Source organism: Melozone crissalis, unplaced genomic scaffold (genome assembly GCF_028551555.1).
Source record: "Melozone crissalis strain CALT ecotype California unplaced genomic scaffold, PUWL_Pcris_2 ptg000026l_1, whole genome shotgun sequence".
NCBI lineage: Eukaryota > Metazoa > Chordata > Aves > Passeriformes > Passerellidae > Melozone > Melozone crissalis.
In genome coordinates, this window is record NW_026535804.1 from 4,538,023 (window position 1) to 4,560,135 (window position 22,113).

General features: G+C 48.8%; 1 protein-coding gene across 2 annotated transcripts; it reads right to left on the reverse strand.

Moving 5' to 3' along the window:
• Window positions 1-747: 747 nt before the first annotated feature.
• EXOC7 (exocyst complex component 7) lies at window positions 748-21,764 on the reverse strand. Of its 2 annotated transcripts, XM_054278774.1 has the most exons (20): window positions 21,638-21,764; window positions 20,758-20,823; window positions 19,543-19,727; window positions 18,762-18,867; window positions 18,068-18,290; window positions 16,843-17,010; window positions 11,354-11,446; window positions 9,026-9,171; window positions 8,283-8,435; window positions 7,780-7,878; window positions 7,132-7,194; window positions 6,749-6,815; window positions 5,324-5,362; window positions 4,267-4,332; window positions 3,109-3,229; window positions 2,598-2,693; window positions 2,216-2,279; window positions 1,655-1,696; window positions 1,377-1,510; window positions 748-1,003 (listed from the first exon to the last, which is right to left on the reverse strand). In XM_054278774.1, exons 1-20 carry the CDS (start codon window positions 21,695-21,697, stop codon window positions 901-903), a joined length of 2,094 nt encoding a protein of 697 aa, XP_054134749.1. In that variant the 5' UTR covers window positions 21,698-21,764; the 3' UTR covers window positions 748-900. The 2 variants fall into 2 exon arrangements, with proteins under 2 accessions (XP_054134749.1, XP_054134750.1); XM_054278775.1 differs by lacking the exon at window positions 5,324-5,362.
• Window positions 21,765-22,113: the final 349 nt, after the last annotated feature.

Sequence of the window (22,113 nt, forward strand, 5' to 3'; positions counted from 1 at the left end):
GTGCAGTGTCAGAGTCCAGCTCCCCTCTCAAAGCCTGCCAGGAATGCTCCAAGGCACGTGGGAGAGCAGCACTTGCTCTGCACGTGATCCCCACAGTTAAACAAAGGCAATGGGCTCGGCTGCCTGCAGGGAGGAGATGACTCGGATTTGGGAACACAGGAGACAAAGGAAAACAGGGATGGGAGGAAGGTGCTGAGTGGAAATCACTGTGGGAACACCTGCTCTGCCTCAGGTCAGTAAGGAGCAGCACCCAGCCAGGACACCATGGAGCTTCCACTGCTGTCACAGCTGCAGGCCCTGCCATCACCCCACTGCCTCACGTGGAACACTGATACAGGTCTGATTTTGGGGTAAAACATCCCTGTGCATGACTGAACTGCAGCCCTGCCAGGCACCCCAAACCCCACATTCAGCATTGAGCCCCATCACTGAACTAAATTACAGCTGAGATCAACAATGTGACAATAATTTGGGATCCTACACAACTGAGATTCCCAAAACCCATCAGGGAAGCAGGTGGCACCATTTGGAGCTCACAGCTTCCTGCACCTAACAAAAGGGCTCTACCCATACAGGGGTTTTTTGGTAGTGTATTTTTCTTTGTTTTTAAACACACTCCCCATGTCTGCTGCACATCAAGGCATTAACACAAACCCAGGTGAGGTGGATGTGTGGATGTGTCAAGGTAGGAGCCCACAGGGCAGACTTTGCCTTATCCCATGGATCCAGAGCAAAGACAGCCAGGAGTTAGTGTTTCCACAGCTTTATAAATCTGATAAATACAAGTATAACACCCTGCCCACCACAATGGGGCAGGGGAGAAGGGAAGGGAGTCCCAAGGGTTGCTGAGAGAGCACTGGCTTGTACGTGGCAGCTGGAGAGTTCACAACAGCTGGAAATTTATGCTGATGTGTCAAACAGCTTCTCAATCATCTCCCCCACCTGGTCAACCTGGTATTTGATGTATTTCTCAGGGTTCTTGGTGAAGGGCACGTTGCCAAATCTACAAAAGAAAACGGGACAAACAACTGGAACACAGCAAAGAGACCCACTGGTCCCTCCTCTGTCACAAATCAGCTGCAGCACACCCCACTCGAGTGACAGAGTATCCTGTGCAGAGCAAGGACCTGGTTACAGCTGGCCTCACAAGTTTTAGATGAACAGCCCAGGCTGGTTTAGGGTTTTGTGCTCACTGACCAAGGATCAGGCTGACAGCAGATGTCTGCAAATACTCAAGGTCACCTTGGGGATGTCTGAGTGTGCAAAGCAGAGAAGCTCAGATAGGACAATAGAAAAGTGGCTTGCTCAGGCTATGCAAGGCCCCAAAGACCTCAGTAAACCCAAAGAGGAGAGGACAGTGCTGCAGGAGGTCTCACCTGCTCAAAAAGGCACCATAGGTCTCTTTCACAATGGTTTTCTGTGCCCGGCGGATTTTGTCCCGCTGCTCCATGTCTGGGATGGCCCAGGCCTTCTGGATCTTACACAGCTCCTCCAGCCCATCATTAAAACCCTGTCCAAAGACAAACTCAGTGAGCATCCCATCTGCACTCAGATGCTCCTTCCCTCCCCTGGGGATCACCAGAGGTCTCCTCCTCAGGCAGATGTGTGTCCCAATCAAGCAGGGATGTCCTGACACCACCCAACACCTCCTTACCTTGAAGCGCTCCTTTATCATCTGCCTCTCCTTGTCCTTGAGCTGCAACAAGGAGGGAAAAGATCTGATTTCACCTCCAGAAATAAATATCCAACACCAATGTTTGCCCACGGCTCCCCATCCAACCTAAGCAATCCCCAGTACTTGGTTTGGATTCCCTCTCCTACAGCAGTGAGGAGAGAGGTGCAGAGAGCAGCACACCCTATCTCCAGCTGAAAAAGGGTTAACAAGGATAATTTTTAGCCAGAACACACATAAAAGACTTCTTCATGCTTCCAACCCTTTCCAAGGGAAGGTCTCAGGTTCTGAAGATCCAAAATAGAGGCATCTGCTCAGGTGAAGATGTAAGAATGGAGGCAGAGATTGAAAGACTTGATGAATCTAGGGCAGGGCAGATCAGAAGGAAATGCTGCTGTCCACTTGTGCCAGCCACAGTGGTCACTCTGCAGAGTGATACTGGCATGAGATATAAAGGAGGTTTCTAGGACTTTTTTATGACAAAGGAGATGGTTTTTCTGAAAACTTCTGTTGTGTCAAGCCCATCCTTGCCTGTCCTCTCACCTTCACTCCTGGTTGAAAGACAGGCAGGTTTCTCTCAGAGATGTAATCTGTCACCTTCAACCAGCTGCATGTGCAATGAGATGGGAGAGAAGCAGAGAGTTACTCACAGCTCTACCAGAGCACCTCTGTCTTCACCTGTGACCCAAAGGCCAACTCAGACAATGCACACCCCAAAACTTCCCACAGTGACCCCTTCCAGCTCAGACAATGCACACCCCAAAACTTCCCACAGTGACCCGTTCCCAGAATGGATTAATTGCTTGGAAACCAAACATACTCTGCTTTGGTTTTAGCCAAGTTTCTGGTTTAGGTGAGTCTCTCCCACTGCTCCAGCAGCTCCCAGAGTGCCAGAAGCAGGGCAGAGGCAGAGGATGTCACTGACCTGCGCTGGTAGGTCTGGATCTGCTGCTCAATGAGCTCCCTGTAGGATCTCTCAGCTGTTTTCTGTGTCACAGCCACCAGCTGGATCAGCTCAGACCTGGAAGAGCAGGAAACCTGAGGAAGCACCTGAGCCAGCTGCTCTCCAGGCTGCTCTCAGGATGGCAGCATTTCAACCCCCATCAACAAGTTCCTTTCAGCCCCTCACAATAAAATGTTCCTTGAAATGTGCAAACTGGGAGACAGAAGCAACTCTGAGTTACTTTCCACAGCCACATCCTCAATCCTCCCAAGATCAAAGGATTCTCTAAAATCTAAGGCATTTCCTAATGCTTTTATCTTCCACTCTCAGGTAATGTGATGTTTATAATACTGCAAAACCTTCAAAGAAGCAGTTTCAAGGACAGAAGAAAAAGCAGATATGAGGCTGGCAAGTAAATGCTCTCAATGCAGAGCTCCAAAACCATCCAATCAGCCTTGGACTTGAGGGACATTCACTCAGGACACACACTTACTTCTCCAGAGATTTCAGAATGTAGTTGTAGTTGTTATGCAGAAAAATGGCACTCAAAGCTGGGTCTTCATAAACCTTGGATTTGCTAAGCAGGTTAAGCTGCAGGTTGCCCAGAACTTTGCCTTAAAGAGGGAAAAACACAGAACAAGAAGTTTTGCACTGAAACTTATTATTATTGACAAAGCAAACCAAGCTGTGGGCCCACAGCAAAGTGAACAGCACAGGCCTGACTGCCTGCACAAAGGCTACAATCACATGTACTTAACAGTCCTTACACAGATTTTCTGCTGCCTTCCATGCCTTGGCAATGGAGAGGCACTTTGGGTTCAGAGGAACCCCCAGAACCTGCTACAATGCAAGCTCAGGTCTCAGAAGCTGAAGGACCTGCTCTCCATTGTAACAGAAAGAGAAATCACTGATGTCACTTTCTTAACCTCCCCTTTGGCAGCTGGGAGCCTTCATGGGGTTGAAGGTGACAATGGTTTAAGGAACAGCTCTGCAGCACAGTGAGCTGCTGCACTGTGCTTTGCCCTGTCCTACTCTAACAGCCCAACTCCCAGTCTGACCCTTTTTTCATCCCTCCCATCAGACTCCAGCTCAAATCACATGGAAAGATCCCATGGAGAAGAGACACAGCCTGTGCTCTTCACCCAGGAATGAGCCCAGTGAAGGCATTTCCATGGGGCATGTGCAGGAAGCTGATGCCTTCTAGGGGCTACCTAAAAACAGAGGCTCAACAAAATTAAAAGAGTAAAAAGCAGTTCTATTTATTGAAGGGCCTTCAGGTACATTTCAGCCCCTTCCCTGGGGCTACACCCAAAAATGGACAGGGTCATGGGTGTTCATACTTTTTTAAGTTTGGTCTATTTGCACATTGGGGGTTCATTTTCCAATTACAGCTTTAGGTAATGAAGTCATTTACCCAAAGTTTGCTCCCCCCCAATTCACTTTTGTTTACATCTCTTGGGGCCTGAGACACTGAGGTGTCCTTGATTGCCAGGCCTAGAGAGGAATTGTTCTGTCTGACCAAACTGGGAAAGCAGTAGCTAACACTCTATATGGAGTTTAGAGTTACACATTAAAGAATTGCAGGATTACAAATATATGAAAAATACAAAAGCTAAAATCCTAAGGCATCCAAGGTGTGCAGGGTACTCACAGATGTAGGTGCTCAGCAGCCTCCTGCTGAACTCTGAGCTGTAGCTGCTGGCTGAGGAGCTGGTCTCTGAAAGGAAAGTCTTAGGCCAGTTAACATGCCCTGGGGAGAGGGGGTGTGTGGTCAGCCTGCCCCTATTCCTCACCCCTGTTGCTAAGAATTAGCTCCCACTGACAGTGAAACAGCTCCTGCTCCAGAGCCCACTGTCAGCAGCTCATCCAGGCTGAGGGGGCAAGAGCTCTGCACCCTCAATCCTTGTGTCTGCATCAAATACAGAGCACCCTGGCAGAAATACCTCCTTTCCTTCCAGCTGCTCAGGGAACATCCTTTTGATCTGAAAGACTCATAAAACTCCTCCTCCCCATCCATTCCCCCAGCCTGAAAAGTGTTGGTAAGCACTAGAAACTGGCAGTCAGACAACAATGAGCTGGAGCTGTTAACAGCAAGCACACAACAGTAATTGAAACAAGCAGAAGGGCTCTGGAAAGCTTCAGCCATCCCCATGGTTGCTGACAGGGCCTGTGCCAGCATGGGAGGCTGCCCCTGCAGGCAGCAGAGACTCCAGGCTGGCACACGCTCCTGTCTGGAGATGCCTTTCTGCCCTCGAGGGTTTGTGGGCATGGGGCCCACAGGACACGTGGGGTGGCCACCTCCCCCTGCCCCCTCCAGAGAGTCTGGCAGCCAGAGCCAGCTCGGGTGGTCTGGGTTCAGCAGCACCCCTGGGAAAGGCCTCGAGCTCCTGTTGCTGGGAGCTGCACAATAAGGAGCTGAGTGCACGTGGGACAAAGCATGGCACCAGCTGGGCCAATCTGCCACCTGTGCCAAAGAGAGCCAGTGCCATCACAGTGTCTTGAGCCTGTTTCAGCTCCTGTGGCATCCCTCATTGTCTGCTGCTGACAAGCCCTCCCTATTCTCTCCTGGCAAGGATTATTTACCCTCCCCTTTTCCCCCTTTTCAATTATGGGTTAATTTATTTACAACTGCTGGAGGATAAAGAATTAACATACATCACCAGAGCCCGAGGCAATGTGAACAGGTAGGGGTGGGTAGCTTTGCTTACCTCTGGGATCTAAAGGAATATTGTATGTGTCCCCAAGAACTACAGAGATTAGGCAGAGCAGAGAGAAAGGGGAGGGATGAGAGAGAAAAAGAAATGCAAAAGTGCAAAAAGACAGGTTAGAGACCACCATTCCTTTGAGAACAAAGCAGATATTAACACAGAGCAGCCACAGGCAGGGGCACAGGAGAGCAGGCAGGAGTCCCTCCAAGGCCACAAATGGAATGGAGATCACAGAGGAAAGGCAGAGTCCAACCTCCTTCCCCTGCTGGAGACATTGTTTGCATTGTCATTGGTTGTATTTAACACAACACCTCATTCCAAATCAGTCCAAACCCACTTTGAAGGCAAAGCTACCTCAAATCTATGCTGACTTTTCAATCAGCTAAGAGAGATCTCACTGCAAGAAAACATGTCAAGACTTCCAAACAGTGCTGACATCACCATTCAGGGGACAACATGGGAAACAGTTGGTTGTTCCAAGAAAAAATTTCAGACCAATTCTTTGGCCAAGGAGAGAGAGCCAAGGCCCAGAAGGGCCTGAGCACAGTGAGCCTGCAAGTGGAAAAGGCACAAGGCAGTGCTAGAAGTGATGGGGCAAAAGCAGAGACATCCTCATTTGAGTTGATTTACAATTAGCAAAAATTTCCAAACAGAACTTTGCAAGTAACAGTCTGGAGGCAGCTCTGAGCTTCCTCCTACCTCTGCTTCTAATGGGCTCTTTAACCCTCTCCAGTCTGTGCCTCCTCAGGGCCCTGTGCCCCTGAATCTCCAGTCTGCTCTATTCCAACCTCCTTGAAAGCACAAGCTCTGCCAAGAGCTCACTGGAGAGCCTGGAGTTGCTGCTCTGCTCAGAACCAAAAATCCGACTCCAGCTGATAAGCAGCATCACCCTGCTACATGAGCAACTCTCAGCTTCTGATCTATGCATTGATTTCCAGTGGGTCTCTTCAGCAGCCTGGAGAGCAGAACTAAAACTTGTCTCTCTGACAGGATGCACAAATGGCTCCAGACTGCCCATGTCTCAAGGCTGAGGAGATTCTTGCTGCTGCTGTTGTAGTCTGAGCAGAGGATGGTGCTGCTCACACACAGAGCCCAGCTGGAGCAGCCACCCTCACTCCAGTACAGTCACACAGCACCAGGCCAGGGCCAGACTTGGAGCTAAAAGACCCAGGCATCCCCTCTCAGAGCACACCAGCAGCAAACACCCTCCCCATTGTACCTGCCAGGAACTCTGCATCCCTTGGAGTTCTCCAGACAATCAACTGTGTGGTCAAGGCAGATCAGAGGACAAGACAAACCACAGGGGGAAGGACAGGAGGAGAACAAGCTCACAGTGCATGTTGAGGTTTGGTCACTTCAGGGAAGATGTCCAGGGAATCTGAGGAAGGAAGTGCATGCCCAAGCAAGCCCCATGCATGTGTGTACCTTGTGATGCCAGCATGGCACCTGCTGTCTCCTGGAAATCCAGTAATTGCTGTAGGAAGAGGATGGCCTGGAGGCAAAGGAGGGAATTTAAGAGCAGCCATCATTACATCTCCTGTGCTCTGCTATTAAGGATCATGAAGAACCACTTGTCCCCCCACACTTAGAGGCATTCAAGAACAGATCACTACACTCCTCTGAACTGCTGGGTTTTCCCCACACAGTCCCACCATGGCTGAGCGAGGGTCACCAGCTCATCCTGCCATGAAAATTGTATAATTGTTAATGCCAAGACACCTTAATTTAGGAAGCCTCCCTACTGCTCTTTTAAAAATTCCTTCAGAAGCTGTTTTCCACAAAGCATAGTTCAAACCATCACCACGTACATTGCTAGTGAGTTCATGAACTGTCCCATCTTTTGGCATGTTGTACTCCTTGTCTGGATCGTTCTAAAAAGAGAACAGAGAGACATAAGGTGAGCATGGAAGGGGAGACACCTACAATACAACTGCTGCTACCAGTGAGCTGAAGGCTCCTTCATGCAGCCACTCCCAACACCCTCAGGCCCAGCTCCTGCAGTGCCATCTCCTGGTGCCCAGCAACCAGAGCTGCCAGCAGCTCAGAACCTCAGGGCTCTGTTCAGCATGTGACCATCACACCTTCAGCTCACCTACCACTCACCAAGCCCATCTTACACAGGAACAGCTTAACAGGAGTCCTCCAAAATGTTTCAAGGCAGCAATTTTCCTTTCTGTTTAAATAGGATTAATTCTGAGATAGACTTGGTACCTGCAGAGGCCTGGATGCTCATATCAAATTATTTGTAGGATCCCTGCTAAGGATCTTAGGCAAAGGCCTTCTGTGTTTGAAACCAGCACCAAGCATTTGGTATTTGACTGTCCCAAGCATTCCAGCAAGTTCCTGCTTCAGTCAGAAACTACCTGGTATCATGGAAAGCTGAAAGTTAAACTAGGGGTTTCGCTCCAAAAAACCCTCTTCCAAGCCTGATCAGAGACCACTGAGGAGAATCCTACCTTTATGTTGTCTGCAAACTCTTCCAGTGCCTTTGCACCAGTGGTCTCCATGGAAGTGATCAGCCCTGGCAGTTTGTTCTTAGTGCCTGCTGCAGTTCCCTGGAATAATTCCACAATAGGTCAGAAAAGGAAAACAAATAATATCTGAACTTCCACCCAGCACCTACCCTACCTCACCTCCCACCCCAGCATCTCATTCTCAGCTCCCCATATGCCAGAAGAATATTTACAGCACATGAAATATCAACAACACATGAAATCCCACATTTTGCAAGCAGAAAGGGAAGATATTGTGGTGGTCCATCAGGGTCAGGACTTGAACTGAAAAGAGCTGCTGCTGAGAGATGCTGAGTTGCTGCTTCACCAGCTCAGAAAGGAGCAAGGTGCATTTGTGTAACTGCAGTCCATACTGGGGGACAGAAGCAGCATGGCTTTGCTCAAAGCCACTGTGACAATCCAGAAAACACAAGCCACAGGACCCTCTCCAATCCCATCACATTTACCTGCAAAACCTGGTCAAATTCTGGCTTCATCTGCTTGAGATGCTTCAGGATGGGGAAGATTGTGAGCACAGCTGAGTAGTCATGTCTGATGATGGCTTTCCGGGCAGCTGAGACAATGTTATCACCCTCCATGATCAAATTATCCAACGACTCCTGCAACAAAGCCAGAGACTCATGAGGAAGGAACAGGATTTGTACCCAGGCAGCACAAAGGGCTCAGTGCAGGACACCCATTCCTGATGCATCATCTGGGGTACCAGTGTGTGGAGAGTTTTGTCAAAGAGTGGCTTGAGGAGAGAGGACACAGCCGAATTGATTTGGTAGAGATGTCCTAACTAGGGCAGAGGCCTTTTTGCAGGCAGGGTGTCTGTTGAGAAAGTAGCAGGCTAAAGAATGGAAAAGTACAAGACAGTGGTTAATTCCAAATCTTGCACCTGCAAAGATAACGTGTCCTTGGGCCTAGCGGAGGATGATAAAGAAATGGACAGCGAGGTGTGAGAAGTAGAGAACGTGGGCCCAAAGGAATGTGGATGAGTTAATGGTATAGTTTAACCAATAGATTGCTTGGCTTACAGAATATTCATGAGCTTATTATTTGCTGTATAAGTGTTTGATGCTTTCTTTAATAAACTGGACCTGTGATGAACCATCTGGTGTCCTGGTCTCCTTCCTACGACACCAGTGAGCACATGTTCTCCAGCCTCTCTGCAGGCCCTGGCTCCCTCAACAGAGGCTCAACTGACCTGGATGAGAGAATCAAAGGTCTTCTTCTGGTGGTGCTCTGGGACAATTTCTGTCAGGAGCTGGTATTCGCTCTGGGCCAGTTTGACGAAGGCACTGACGCAGTGGATGTACGCGTCGATCTCGATGTCGAAGACGTCGTCCCTCCCTGCAAGGGCAAGATGCCTTTGGTTTACACAAGGAGCATGAGGCTCTTCTGGGAAAGCTGATTCTGTGTGTGAGAACAAGAGTCATCTTCTCACCACTCCTGCCCTGGGTTTGTGTGTGGGAATCTCTGAGTAGCCTGCAGGAGGCAGGAAAAGCCACCTGCAGCTCAGGAAATGCACATCAGGGCACCACCTCCTTCCAGCCTCGTGACAGGAGTGAAGTTTGGAGCTCTGCTGGGATGCAGACTAAATTTAATCAAGGGCTTGAACACAGAGTACTAAACTCAGGAAGGTCTGAGGTGAATTATTCAACATCTCTGCTTGTATTTTTAGAATTCCTTCTCTCCATCCGTCATGCAGATGAAGAAGTGCCATTTGGCATCAACATTTCTGGGAAATAAAGGCTGTCCTGGAAGGCAGCTTCTTCCTGCTTGCAGAAACAAGATAAAAAAACCAGGCTGATGAACATTTACATCTTATGAAGCAGGAATATCAGCACAGCTAGGTGAATTATCTGCCACACAATGCTGCATACAAATGCAAATATCTTAGTCCTAGAATATGAATATCTCAAAGATCCATCAAAGATCCTATGTGGCAGGCATGAGAAGTGATAGAAGGGCCAGCACCAACTCGTGCCAACCACTGCTGGATGTGTCTGCAGGACAGACACAGACAGACCCCATCCTGCAAGACTAAGATGACACAGAGAGGCCTTCTCTAAGCTATAGGCTGCTGCTTGTCTCCTCCCAGAGACTTTTGCTGGAAAAAGGACCAATTCTTCCCCATGCTGACAGGTCCCTCAGGTCGATATTTCAGCAATTTTGGTCAGCAGAGGAGACACAGATTGCCTGCTGTGCAGTGGTGCACTGTAGCATGTGGGCACTGCTCCTTTTGCCACCTACAGGAAAATGTCCCTCAGCATGGTGACCTTTGCTTGGACCAAGTTGGGCTCCTTGTCTGAGGGCTTGGGACGGGGTGTGATTAGTAGCAGTGAATCCTACTGAGAAGAGCCAGAGCTTCTTAGCCAGAGGAGGCTCATGCTTCAGGAGCAGCCCTGGCTGCACCATGAGAGTGGAACACAGAGCACAGGGAAGCAGGGGACAGCTGGCTCCCAGTGCCACCCCAGTACTTACCCACAGCTGGCCCGTGCTTGTCGCCCAGGGCATCGCAAAGGTGCTTAACGCGTAAGTCATGCTCATGACCTAGGAGGTGGCAGCCGGCACAAACAGAAGGCGCAATTTATCCAGGGTGGTCACAGCAAGGATGCTCACTCTGCCTGGAAGCTGCTTCAAGCCTGGCTTATTTGATCTGGTGGACATTTATTTCCCTACAGTCCCAGGAATGCTTCCTGACCAAATCCTTTTGTTGGGCTATATAGCAGTAGCAACCCTTTGAAACCTGATGAGAAGTGTGATTTGTTTCTTGGACCACAAGAGTCCCTTGAACCTCCTGCCGTGTGTTCTGAATGGGATTACAGGCATCAGAGTCCAGTTTTTACCCACAACCATTAAAAAAATCAAACTCAAAGGCCCTCTCCTGCTCAGCATGAGGATTTTCCCCCATGTGAGTGATGTTAGTCACCATCTGGGGTTTAGCAGGCTACAGCACAGGTGCTGAGGAGACCTGCTTAGGATGGAATCATAGCAGGAGGCAGGAATGTCTTAGAGATGCTTTGAAGCATCTTCTCCCTTATCTAGCACCACCTCTAGGAGCAGAGGAGGTCAGAAAACAGGAGTCACCCATTCAGGCAGGTCTGCAGAGAAAAGATGTACAGGCACAATGCACTGAGCTACCTGTGGTCCAACACTTCAGCACCAGGTTTGGAAGGGTCACGAGGAAACTGAACATTTCAAAGTCCAGGCAAAAAGAAAAGAGAACAGGAACACCACAAGCAGATGTTAGCAGAGCTTCCATTACCCAGGTGGCTGTGGTGGGTCAATGTCAAGGTAACATTCTTCTCCACCTCTTCTCATGCTTATGGAGAATTTGAAATTCAGACAGTAAATTCTGAATAAATAAAACAAAAATAATTTGGTTCCACCATCTCTTTGGTTCCAGCATCTCTTTGGTTCCCCAATCCAATGCTGTCCACCAAGCACTGAACCAATGGAAGCCCCACCTGGGAAAGCAAGGCTGATACACAGAGAAAGTCAAGGGTGAAGTAGCTCGAGCTGTGATTACCTTCCATAGGAATGAGGTTAGAGGCCCCCTTTTTCCCATCTAGACCATGCTGAGAGTACTGTTTCAGAAGGTTCTGAGCCTTACGGATCGTGCCTGTCACCAGAACCAGAGAGAAGAGACAAGAAGACCTAGAAAATGAGTGAAAGAAAACAAACCCAGAACACCAGCCCTCCACCAGCAAGTCACCTGGCCCCAGCAAGAGGATGCTGGGCAGCAATGAGGATGCTCAGCACAGGAATGTGAACCCCAAACTCATGTCCAAGTGTGCAGATACAGTGGCATTTCCAGAATGCCTCCCTGCTTTGAGGCTGGGGGCATAAATTCCAGCCAGGGATACAGAATCAGTTTGGAGACACAGCACAGTATGGCTGGGTGATAAGCACAACCAGAGAAGGGAAGGCATGGAGCTCCCTTCTGTGTAAAGGGTTTACTGAAGTTGGTGCTCTGCAGACAGAAGGTTTCCTGCTTTTCCTCAGCTGTGGAAGCAGGGCTCTGCATATGGACAATTCCTGTCTGGCAACATGATGCCTGCTCCTCAGAGCCACAACTGCAGTCCCTTAGTACAGGTGCCTTTTTGAAGGGTATTTTCTGAGCATAATCAATAAAGAGCCATCAGGAGCCCCAGAGCCAAGACAAGGAATGGTACAGGAAGCAGGAAAAGGGTGACAACCTCTGGGCTTTTTTTTGCAGCAGCAATTCCCATCACAGGAATCCCAGAATAATGGATGCTGCCCACCCATGTGTAACTTGCACTAGGCCACCCTAATCCCCAAGACACTTCTCTTCTAAAGAACTGCAAATCAATTAAAACCATGGAAAAAAAAAATAACACTGGGTTAAAAGATTTATACTTGAAACACACAAAAACCAGACAGAACTGAACAAAAGGCAGTGCTGGATATACAGCTGGAAAGCACAAAACAAAGCATTAATGAGACAACTGAAGCCTAGGCAGTGTTTCCACGTTAAAAGGTTAGTTGTCATGCAACAAGCTACAATTATCACAAGCACACTGACACCCTCCCAGAGCAGACCTTTGCTGTTGCCTGCACAACAGGGAACTGGAAGTTTTGGGAAGGTGGAAGGGGTTTCTATAGGAGACCCAAATGAAACAGAACTGAGCTGAGTAATGAAGAAGCCAAAAAGCATAAAAATGCTGCTGCCAAAATTAAGAATTGTTCTTCTGCTATAAAGTAATAAACAATTCAAACATGCAGAAGATCTCTACTTCCACCACTAACTGTGAGCCCCAGTGCAGCCTGGAAATGAGTGCTGGCTGCCCAAATGCTGAAGGGAGCCCAGGTACACACTGCTGCACACCCCTGGAACAACATTCCAGGGTGCAGGACAGCTCCATCCCATAATGGGATTTATGGCAAGGGAAAGGAGACTTCAGGTCCCCCAGACAGTGGGGGAGAACAGGAGAGAAAAGCTCCCCTTGAATTACCAAACTGCCTTAACCTGGTGCACTTACTAAATGACAGAACATGGTTCCCAAAATGCAATATTTCACTGGTAATATTGTCTTTCTACCACCTCAAGAGTGTTCTCAATCACTTTGTAAAGAAAGAAAAAATCATATCCATGTAACACTTTCTTCTAGCAGGAAACTTCTCCCCTCCTGACCCACACCTGGGAGATGGGAAAGATGGGAAGCCTCACACCCTTGCTGGCTGATGCATTTGGCTCCCAAGTTTCTGCCATACGATCAAATGAGGGCTATGCCTCTTCTTCCAAGCTTCCTGATGCTTTTCACACCCTGCATCTCCACTTTATTCTTAGCTACTTCCACAAACCTCAAGAGCTTGGGCACACCAGCAAGCTCCTCTGAGCAAGGAGGGCCCAGCAGCTGCAGAGAGCTCAATTCAGGCACTGTTCTTCCACCATTCCCATTTTCAAGCATTTAGGAGGAGGGGGGAAAATACAAAGGAATAAAAATAGAGGGTGAATTGGTGTGAAAACCAAGCAGACAGTACAACTGCTGCTGCTGTGAGCTGGCTCTCACTCCACAGGTATGCAGTGGATGTTTTCACAGCCCACCCTTGATGGTTTATTCTCTTTTTCAAATTTTTTCCCTCTTTTTCTCAATTTCAGGAGCTGATTATGCTGCATTTTATTTACATAAGCACAATTACCTGTGTTTACTGACACACACTGAGTGTTCAGTGTCCAGGAGCATCACTTCAGTGCTGCTGGATCCCTCTGACTTGGCATCATAATTAGGCTTTAACTGATTCTGGTGGAAGCCAAATGCTTTTGTTCCAGGATTGTTTTCCCCTATTAAGCAGCTCCTTAACCAAATGGGACTGTGTTTCAGCTACTAATGAAAACATCACATTCAAGCCAGGCAGTGATCAGGCTGGGAAACAGGAATGGGCTCTTTACTCTGCCACTCAACCTGCCTGTAGGTGCCACCTCACTGGAGCACTAAGGAAACTGGAAAAGAGCTCCCCTGTAGTCTGAAAAGAGCCTCCAAAGGTTAAAAACCACCTGAAACCTTTGCTTCTGCAGCCCAGTTGCTCCATGGAGTGGGGTTTGAACATGCATGAGACACTTTTACAAATATAACTCATTCTCTTGTTTCTCTCTTCCATTAGGCAGCAGGGCAACACATCCTCTTTTCTTCACTGCAGGAATCTGCATGAAACCAGACAATGCCCTCTGGCTTTTGTAGGCAGCCAGGCCAGGTGGCTCCCCAGCCCACCCCAAAAGTGCAGAGCTGCTGAGCTGCCTGCTGCTCTCAAGCCCAAAGAGAGCACAGGGCCTACAGGCATCACAAACAAACTTTGTTTTATGTACATATGTTTGCAGCAGGATGATTTGGGAACCTGAATACACCTGCTGAAAGGGATTGCTGATATTCCAAACATCAAATTAAAACCAGAAAAAGCCCACAAATCATCAGTTCAACTTGACCTGTCAAGTGTCACTTAAAAGGAGACAACTCTGCTTTAGAAGCATCTCCAGCAGTCAGATTTTTACCTCCATGATGTAGTAACAGGAGACAGCACAGGGTACATCAACAGACAAAACAGGAACAGAGAGATGAAGACCCTCTGAAACAACACATGGATATGGAGCATGTTCTCTAGAATTCAGCACAGCCTCTGGGGCCATCTCTGCCTTGTTAACCCTGCTCCTCACCTTCCCTTTAGCTTCTCTTGTGCTTTGTTTTGTGGTAAAAAAGAGCTATAGCACATCAGATTTAGTTTGTTATTTACCCCTTGCAACAGGTTAAAGTGTGCATTGGGGTGTGCACTGGGATATTCTTCCTCAAGGACCAAGGAAATCAAGTTTCTTGTTGGAGCTGTCAGAAAACCCCCTTCTCTGAAACCCAGAATGGCAGAACTTGAAAAAAACCTTTGTCCAAATTGAACAAAGGCTAAACCCAGGGGACTCAAACACCACCAGAGAATGTTGCTCTGCAGAGAGCCACTGTGCCAGTGTGAAGGTGGTGCGAGACCTCCACCTCAAGAGCTGTACTTGAAAGCTAATGGAACTGCAGAAAAAACACTGAATCTGTGCCCAAAGACGACACTTCTCCATTTTTAATTTCACTGAAGTACAATTCAGCAGTCATAAGAGATGGCTGCTGTATGAGGTTCAACATCCACTGTCCTTCAAGAGCTGCAGTCTGGTTCTCTGCTTCAGGAAGACTGGAGACAAATGAGCCACTATTTTTTCCTGACATTACAATAACCCAATGGATCACTTGAGACACTTTCCTTCATGCACCATCAGCTCCCTAGTGCATTCAGACCATGCTCTACCTGCTCCATCTCACAAAACCCAATTGAGCTGGGCATAAAGACATGAAAATCTTCTGGCACATCTACAGCTGAGGCTTTCTTCATGACAAGTCATTCTGGATGCCCAAATGCATCCACCTTGGAGGAGTCCTGTTTGTAGGAACTTGTGCTCTCCAACGTGTGGGCTCCTCTCTATGGAGCATCCAAGATCTGAGACTCTTTAAAAAATCCCTAGGATTTTTCAATAATCTGCCCATAAAAACAAAGCATCTCCCCCATCCCTGACTCTTTATCTAAGAGCACAGGGGAGATACAATCACTTGTCAGGCTGCTCAGAAATGTTTGCTGACCATGCTGAATTCATAACAATAAAAACACAGGAACCTTTTCAGAATCAGGTGATAACTGAGAAGTGTTGACCAAATCTGAAGCATCTGCAACCTGAGCTTCCTATGGCTCAACTACAGAATCCCACTGGCACCTTTCAGTGCCTCTGAGCCTTACCAAGTGATTCTCTGCTGCCAGGAAAAATTCACTGAAATTCACAGACCAATTCCATCAGCTTTCAGGGACAGCTCCAGGGCACAGCAGCAATGGCAGAGATTGATTTTAAAAGACCACAGGGGTGATGTCTGGATGCCACAGCCTTCCCCCTCCAAATATCCCAGGCACACCCTCTGCTGTAGCAAGAAAAGGCCCAGCAAAGCCTCTCCACACACAGAAGTGAAGAGAGTGAGCACCAGGGCCAGCACACACACACATAGACACATTACCTGGGATGAGGACTGCATTCACATCAGGATTATAAAAATAAACACAACACAATTAAAATGGGTATTTCTTCTTCCTCCCTTTCCCCATCCCATCCATTCCCAGTTCCTACCCACATTTCCTACTATTTTAACAGTATTTGGACAACACAGGACAAAAAAGGGAAGGGGAGTATTGGCCAGGTAAACCTACAGAAATATGAACTTTTCTGATGTGATCACAGTTACAGAGGAGACAACAGAGTGCTGGGACACAGAGGATCAATATCCCTATGCTGGCTTTTGCTGTTCCTCCTGGCTGTGCTCCCACCAGATGGCATATTCCAGAGATGGGAACTCCAGAATGACCAACCTCAGCCAGCTGCACCAAATGCAGCAAAACTGCATTGTGAGGAGAGAAGGAATAACCCATCAGCCACATTCATAGCTCTTCCTGAGACAGGCTGAGGGCAGAGTTTTAAGAGCCTTTCTAAAGGCTTCAGACAATGCTGTATCTCATTTCTGTAGTCACCTACCTAATCCCCATCTCAACTCCTGGGGGCTTCTTGCTTTCCAGCACAATAATAATTTATTCACAGCTAATGACTGAAGTGAGGTGTTTTATCAGATATGAGCTTTCTATTTGCTGTGGCACAGGCTACATTCCACATGCCAAGGCTCAGGATTTTACCTGGTGTTCTTCTAGATCAAATCCTTTCATGGCCCACTCAGGTCTCTTTTCACTCATCTCCTTTGTTAAGGAGACATACACAGGGCCTCTCTTTAGAGCACCCAGAGAACAGACCTGATGGCTTGACAGACAGACAGAGTCTGTAATCCCAATGCTGAATCCAGAGCAGAGAAGTGCTTACCTCCAAAAATCTCACCTAAATGTCCTAAAACCACATTTTAGACACAGAGATACCTCAGCAATGAGAAGGCCTGAGGATGTGTTAACATCCAGTGCAGTGACCCCTCCTGGGGGACTCACCTGGTCTCTTGATGGGCTTTTTGGTGGGGGTGTCCTTCCTTTTGTTCTGAATGGCAGGGGAATAGGGCACCCCTGAGGAGGAGCTGTTCTTACGGAAATGGTCCTTCAGCCCCTTGATGGAGCGGTCGAGCTGCACGGAGCGGATCTGGAAGTAAACTGTCATGAAATCTGAGGAGACAAGGTAAAAATGAGATTATAAGCACACAGGGAACACTATATGGTAAAGCAGACACTTTATACCACTGTAGGGACTTAAAAGCATTGGTGTGGGACCCCAAGTCAGCATCCTTCCCTCCCACAGCATCTCCTATTTTCTTCAAAAACTTCTTCTCCCTTCCCCTGCAATCCTCATTCCAGCCCTCCCACCACACACAACATTAATTCCACCACCACCAAGTGGTGGAACTGACAGGAGATATTTGTGCAAGGCATTGTCAATTCAAGTGCTCTGTTTCCAGCATGAGAGACTTCACACACTTTTCAGGATTCATGGCACTTGGGAATTTAATGAGGTGATTGTCATTTGAAAGCAGAATGCAAACTGACTAATAAAATATGCTCTGTATGCATGAGTTGCCTTTGATCATGGAAAAATCCCTAAGAAGCTTTTAAGGATGTTCACCATACTTGGAAGGCACAGTAATCCCCCCTTCAGGAGTGAATCAGTGAGGTGGGGGGTGACTCTTGGAGCTGCATGAATGTGAAAGTTCACATTTCCCGTACAAGTCTACAAAGTCACTCAATCCTGAAGGAAAAGTTAATAAAAGGACTATAAAGCTCTAGGCAGTTCTTGATGCTGCAGAATAGGAAAGGAGACATGTACAGACTAAAGAAAGTCTGTGCTGCTTTCCTCCTTGCCCTTGGTCACATTCTGTGCAGAGAGTTCTGGTCATAAATATTTCCCAGATGGGAATAAGTGCCCAGTGTCTTGCACATTTATAAAACCTGAGCACTGGGTAGCTGCAGCTTCATCTCAAGGCATTACAGGTGCAAGTGCAGTGGATTTTTGCTACAGGACAGACTTTGCATTAACATAATTCGTGCTTTGTTTACACAGCTCATTGTTCAACCCACAACCCATCACTTCAGTCTCACTGCAAAAAAAAAAAAGGCAAGCAGGACCTCCAGGTGCTGGAAAGACTGAAATACTCAGCTGAAAGGTGCCACTAAGGTGCCACTCATCCTGCCAGTGGTGCCCACAGGGACAGAGGGGCAGCAGACACACCTTGGTTCCTGCCATTCTCCACCAGCCAGCCCGAGATGCGGACGATGTCGTGCAGGACGCTCTCCGGGAGGTGCTCCAGGGACATCTCCTCCTGTGTGTCCATCTCCTCATCCCCACTGATCAGGTCCAGGATCAGGATGGGTGGCACTGGCTTGGTGTGTCGGGTCATCAAGCTGCGGAACTCCGACTCCAGGGATTCCTTGCCCCGCTCAAAGAGGGATTTCTGCACAAAACAGCAGGGCAGAAGCAGAACAGGAATTCCGTAATCAGTCACTCAGGAGTATTTTTGCATAAGAACATCCTTCCTAACCACTGCCAAGTACTGCAGGCTTCAAACTCCAACCACACCTGCATCTGAGATTTGTAGAGTCAATTAAATTTAAGAAATGCTTGGGAGTTGTTCAAGTGGGATTTGAGGAGATCACCCATTCTGCTCAAGCAGCTGAAGGAAGAGTTTCAATCTACTCCTCCTCCACAGGTGCAAGCGCTGCTTTCAGAGTCCTCCTGGCACAACAGAGAGACAGAGCAAAATGCCAGGAGCAGAAATTGTGCCCAGAAGCCAAAGCAATGATTCCTTCAGCTGTGCCCAAACACCACCTTCCCCAGGCAGCAAAGTCACAGCCCCACCAGCAGGGGACAGGCAGCAGGGCTGTGGCTGTCCCCTCTCATCACCCACAGCTTCCAGGTCACCCACCACACGGTTCAGCTCCGGGCTGTCGGGGTTGTTGTCCTGGAAGTATTCCACTGCCTTCTGGATTTTGTCCATGCAATTCAAGTATTCCTCCAACCTCCCCGTGGGGCTAAAAATAAAAGCAGAAATAAAAAGTTGTTTTTGCCCAAGAAGCAAACAAACATAATAACAAGAAAGCACCAAACCAGACTCAGGATAAAAATAACAAGGGAAATCTCAATTCCCTTTTCTTCAGCTAGGAGGAGATCATGGAATTCCCTTCTGCCTGCACCCAGTGCCACAGCAGGATACCCAACCCACACAGCAAGTGCAGAAGTACTGATGGTGGAGCAGCACACAACTCTCAGCCTTGCTTTGCTCTCCCAGACAGGCCCTGATGGGAAGGCAGAGGGAACTGCACATCCCATCTCAGACATGAGCCATCCAACACCCTCCCAGAGCAGGAGGCTCCAGAACAGCTCTGGTACATCCTGGATGCAGTGACAACCTCCATGAGCAGGGAAAACCTTTGGGAAAAGGGCAGAGGAAAACAGAGCAGCCACCAGTGTTCATGGAGATTGCAAAGAGAGCACCTCTGCAAGATCTGGAAGAGATCCCAATGCAGAGTCTGAGTTGTCTTTGCCTGTGGAAATGGCTGAATGTCAAGTCAGGGTGGACTGGGGATGAGGAAAGAGTGTAGGAAGGGTACCAAGCATCCCAAGGGTGTGTGGAGTCAGCTTCCCCACCTCTATCTCCAAAATCCAACAGGATGAAGCTCCCAGCAGGATTTATCTGCTCAACTCACCCTTCCTTGATGATCTTCTCTGTGTCCTTGGCCACGTGGTAGTAACTGATGACGTGATCCAAGCAGGACAGGGTCTTCTCCACGTTCTCCTGCAGGCGCTGCAGGTTCTCTGTCTGCTTGTGGACAGGGATGATGGAGTTCTCCAGCTTCATCAAACGGCTCTCAAAGGAGGAGAGGATTGAAACCTACACACCAGAGAGAGACCAACAGCTGAGGACTTCCTTCCTATGGAGAGGGCAGGACTTAGAGCAGTGAGGTCAGGGATCTTCAGGGCCTAGCTTTTGGTTTTGGGCTCTGCTACTAATTTGCCATGGCTCCTCAGCAGCTGTTTCCATCCCTCTGTGTCCTGGTTTTTATTAACAATCACAGAACAGATCACCTGCCATAGAGGGATGGGCCAATCCCACGTGAAATGCTTACAAAGAGTGAAGATAATGTTCCAAGACAGTAAAAAAGACAAGCAAAATTCTCTTCACCAACAGAAAATAAATCCACAGGAACTGCCTGGAGGTGCCCCATGTAAAAAGAGCAGCAAAAGCACAAGCAGCAGCCCCTTTGCTCCACACTGAGACCCAAATAGGAGCTGCACAAGGACCAGCCTAGTGAGAATCTTCTTTTCTACCAGACATTTGGTTTTTAAGAGGATCCTGATAGTGCTTCTGACAGCTGGGAAACCACAGCAAGCTCATAAAAGGGTGCCTCAGTCACCTTTTCCAGGCCAAAAGGTAATTCCTAGGAGATTCACTCCTATGTCTTGTTTTCCATACTTCTCTGGTGGTGCCTCTATGACTTTTTTAAAGCACTGAGACCAAGACTGGACAGAGTATATAAGCTGAGGGCTTATGAGCCATTACAACACAATAATTACTTTTTTACCTTTACGCAGAACACTCACAAAATAAAACTCCAAACAAAACCTGAATTATGAAGCAACAACACAATGCTGTTGCACAAACTAGTTCTGAGATCTCTTAATACCTTTTCCCAAAGAGAGAGGGCTGACTGTAGCAGAGATGAGGCCAACAGCTCAGCTGAGCCCTCAGCAGAGCAGGAGAGAAGCTCAGTATTGAAGCATTTCTCAGGTTTCCCCTTTGCCCAGTCACTGAAACCAAAGTGGTTCATGGCTCCACATCCCTCAGATGGGCACAACAACAGCCTCGAAAACCAATAACCTAAGAAAAAGTAAAGCCAGGCCCAACATTAGGACATCCCTACCATGTTCTTGGTGAGCTGGTCACTCTTCTCAAGGCTCTCTTTGATAAAGGACAGAGTTTCTTCTTCCTGTTAGTAAGATGAAAAAAAAAACCCTCTTAAATTCTGAACACTAAGGTGTAAGTCACGAAACAGTACACACAGGTTTTGACCAATCTTGTAAACTGTTGCAAGCCATGTTGGGTCTGATGCTGATTCTGTGGCCACATTTTAATATTGCCACCTCTTAAAAGAAATCCGGGCAAGTAACCCAAGGTGGGGACACATCCTATAATGAGTCAGGGGGTTTATGAATCCATTGTTTCCCTTCAATGCCATGAGCATCAGCACAAAATAAAATTAACAGTTTTCCCACTGAGGCACAAGGACTCAGAGCACACATTTCGCTGCCACAGCACAACATAGGTGTTGCACTGGCACCTCCAAATCCGCCGGGAACTCAAGTGTCCGATGCAAAGCAGCCACCGAGGGCTGGTATAAGGGCATCAAGCCCACAGATGGGGGGAACATCAGCCTGCAAGGGCTGGATTGAGTCCCCAAAGGCCCCAGCAGAGGGGGAGCTGCAGCCGGTCAGGGCTGCCCTCACAGGCTGCACCTGCCGGGAGAGCCCCCGGACCCTCCCAAGAGCCGAGAGGGGAAACCCAGGCCCAAAGCGGGGAGCAAAGATGCCCCGACCCTGCAAACCAGGCCTTGAAGGGCGATCTGGGGGTGTTCCCAAGCCAGGAGGGGGATGCCGAGAGCCTTGAGGGGTCCCGGGGCGCCCCCCGCCCGGTGAGGAGCTCCAGACCCAGCCCCATCTGCCCGGCAACGCCGGGGGGCTGCGGGCCCGGGCCCAGCCCCAGGCCCCGGCAGCGCCCGCAGAGCGTCCCAGGCCCAACCGCACCTGCTTGAGCTTGTCCTCGATCTCCCTCCTGCGGGCCGACACCTCCTCGCCCGGGATCATCGCGCCGAGCCGCTCCGCCGCTCGCTCCCACCGCGCCCGGCCCGTCACTGCCGCGCCGCCATGATGGGCGCGGCGGGGCGCACCGAGCATGCGCAGAGAGCGCCGCCGCCATCTTGAGAGTGGCGCCGTTCAAGAAAGGCCCGAGGGTGGCAGGGGTTATGGCGCATGCGCACTGCGCTGCCAGCGGCCATGTTGGGAGTGGCGGGAGGGCTGCGCCGCCATCTTGGGAGTGGCGCGATGGGTGACAGAACCACAGGCTCAATTATTTTGGATTTCGAGAATATCGAGTCCAGCCCGTGCCCCAACACCCCCTTGGCAAGCAGACCATGGCACCGAGTGCCACGTCCTGTCTTAAACATCTCCAGGGCCAGTGACTCCACCACCTCCCTGGACAGCCCGTTCCATTGTCTAATCAC

Coding starts and splice junctions, on each gene's coding strand:
- EXOC7 (XM_054278774.1), bottom strand. CDS start 21,697: ATGATCCCGGGCGAGGAGGTGTCGGCCCGCAGGAGGGAGATCGAGGAC. Junction 9,172..11,353: donor TAACCTCATTCCTATGGAAG/GTAATCACAGCT, acceptor TTGCCCTTGCAG/GGAGGGACGACGTCTTCGAC. Junction 8,436..9,025: donor CCTTTGATTCTCTCATCCAG/GTCAGTTGAGCC, acceptor GCTTTGTTGCAG/GAGTCGTTGGATAATTTGAT.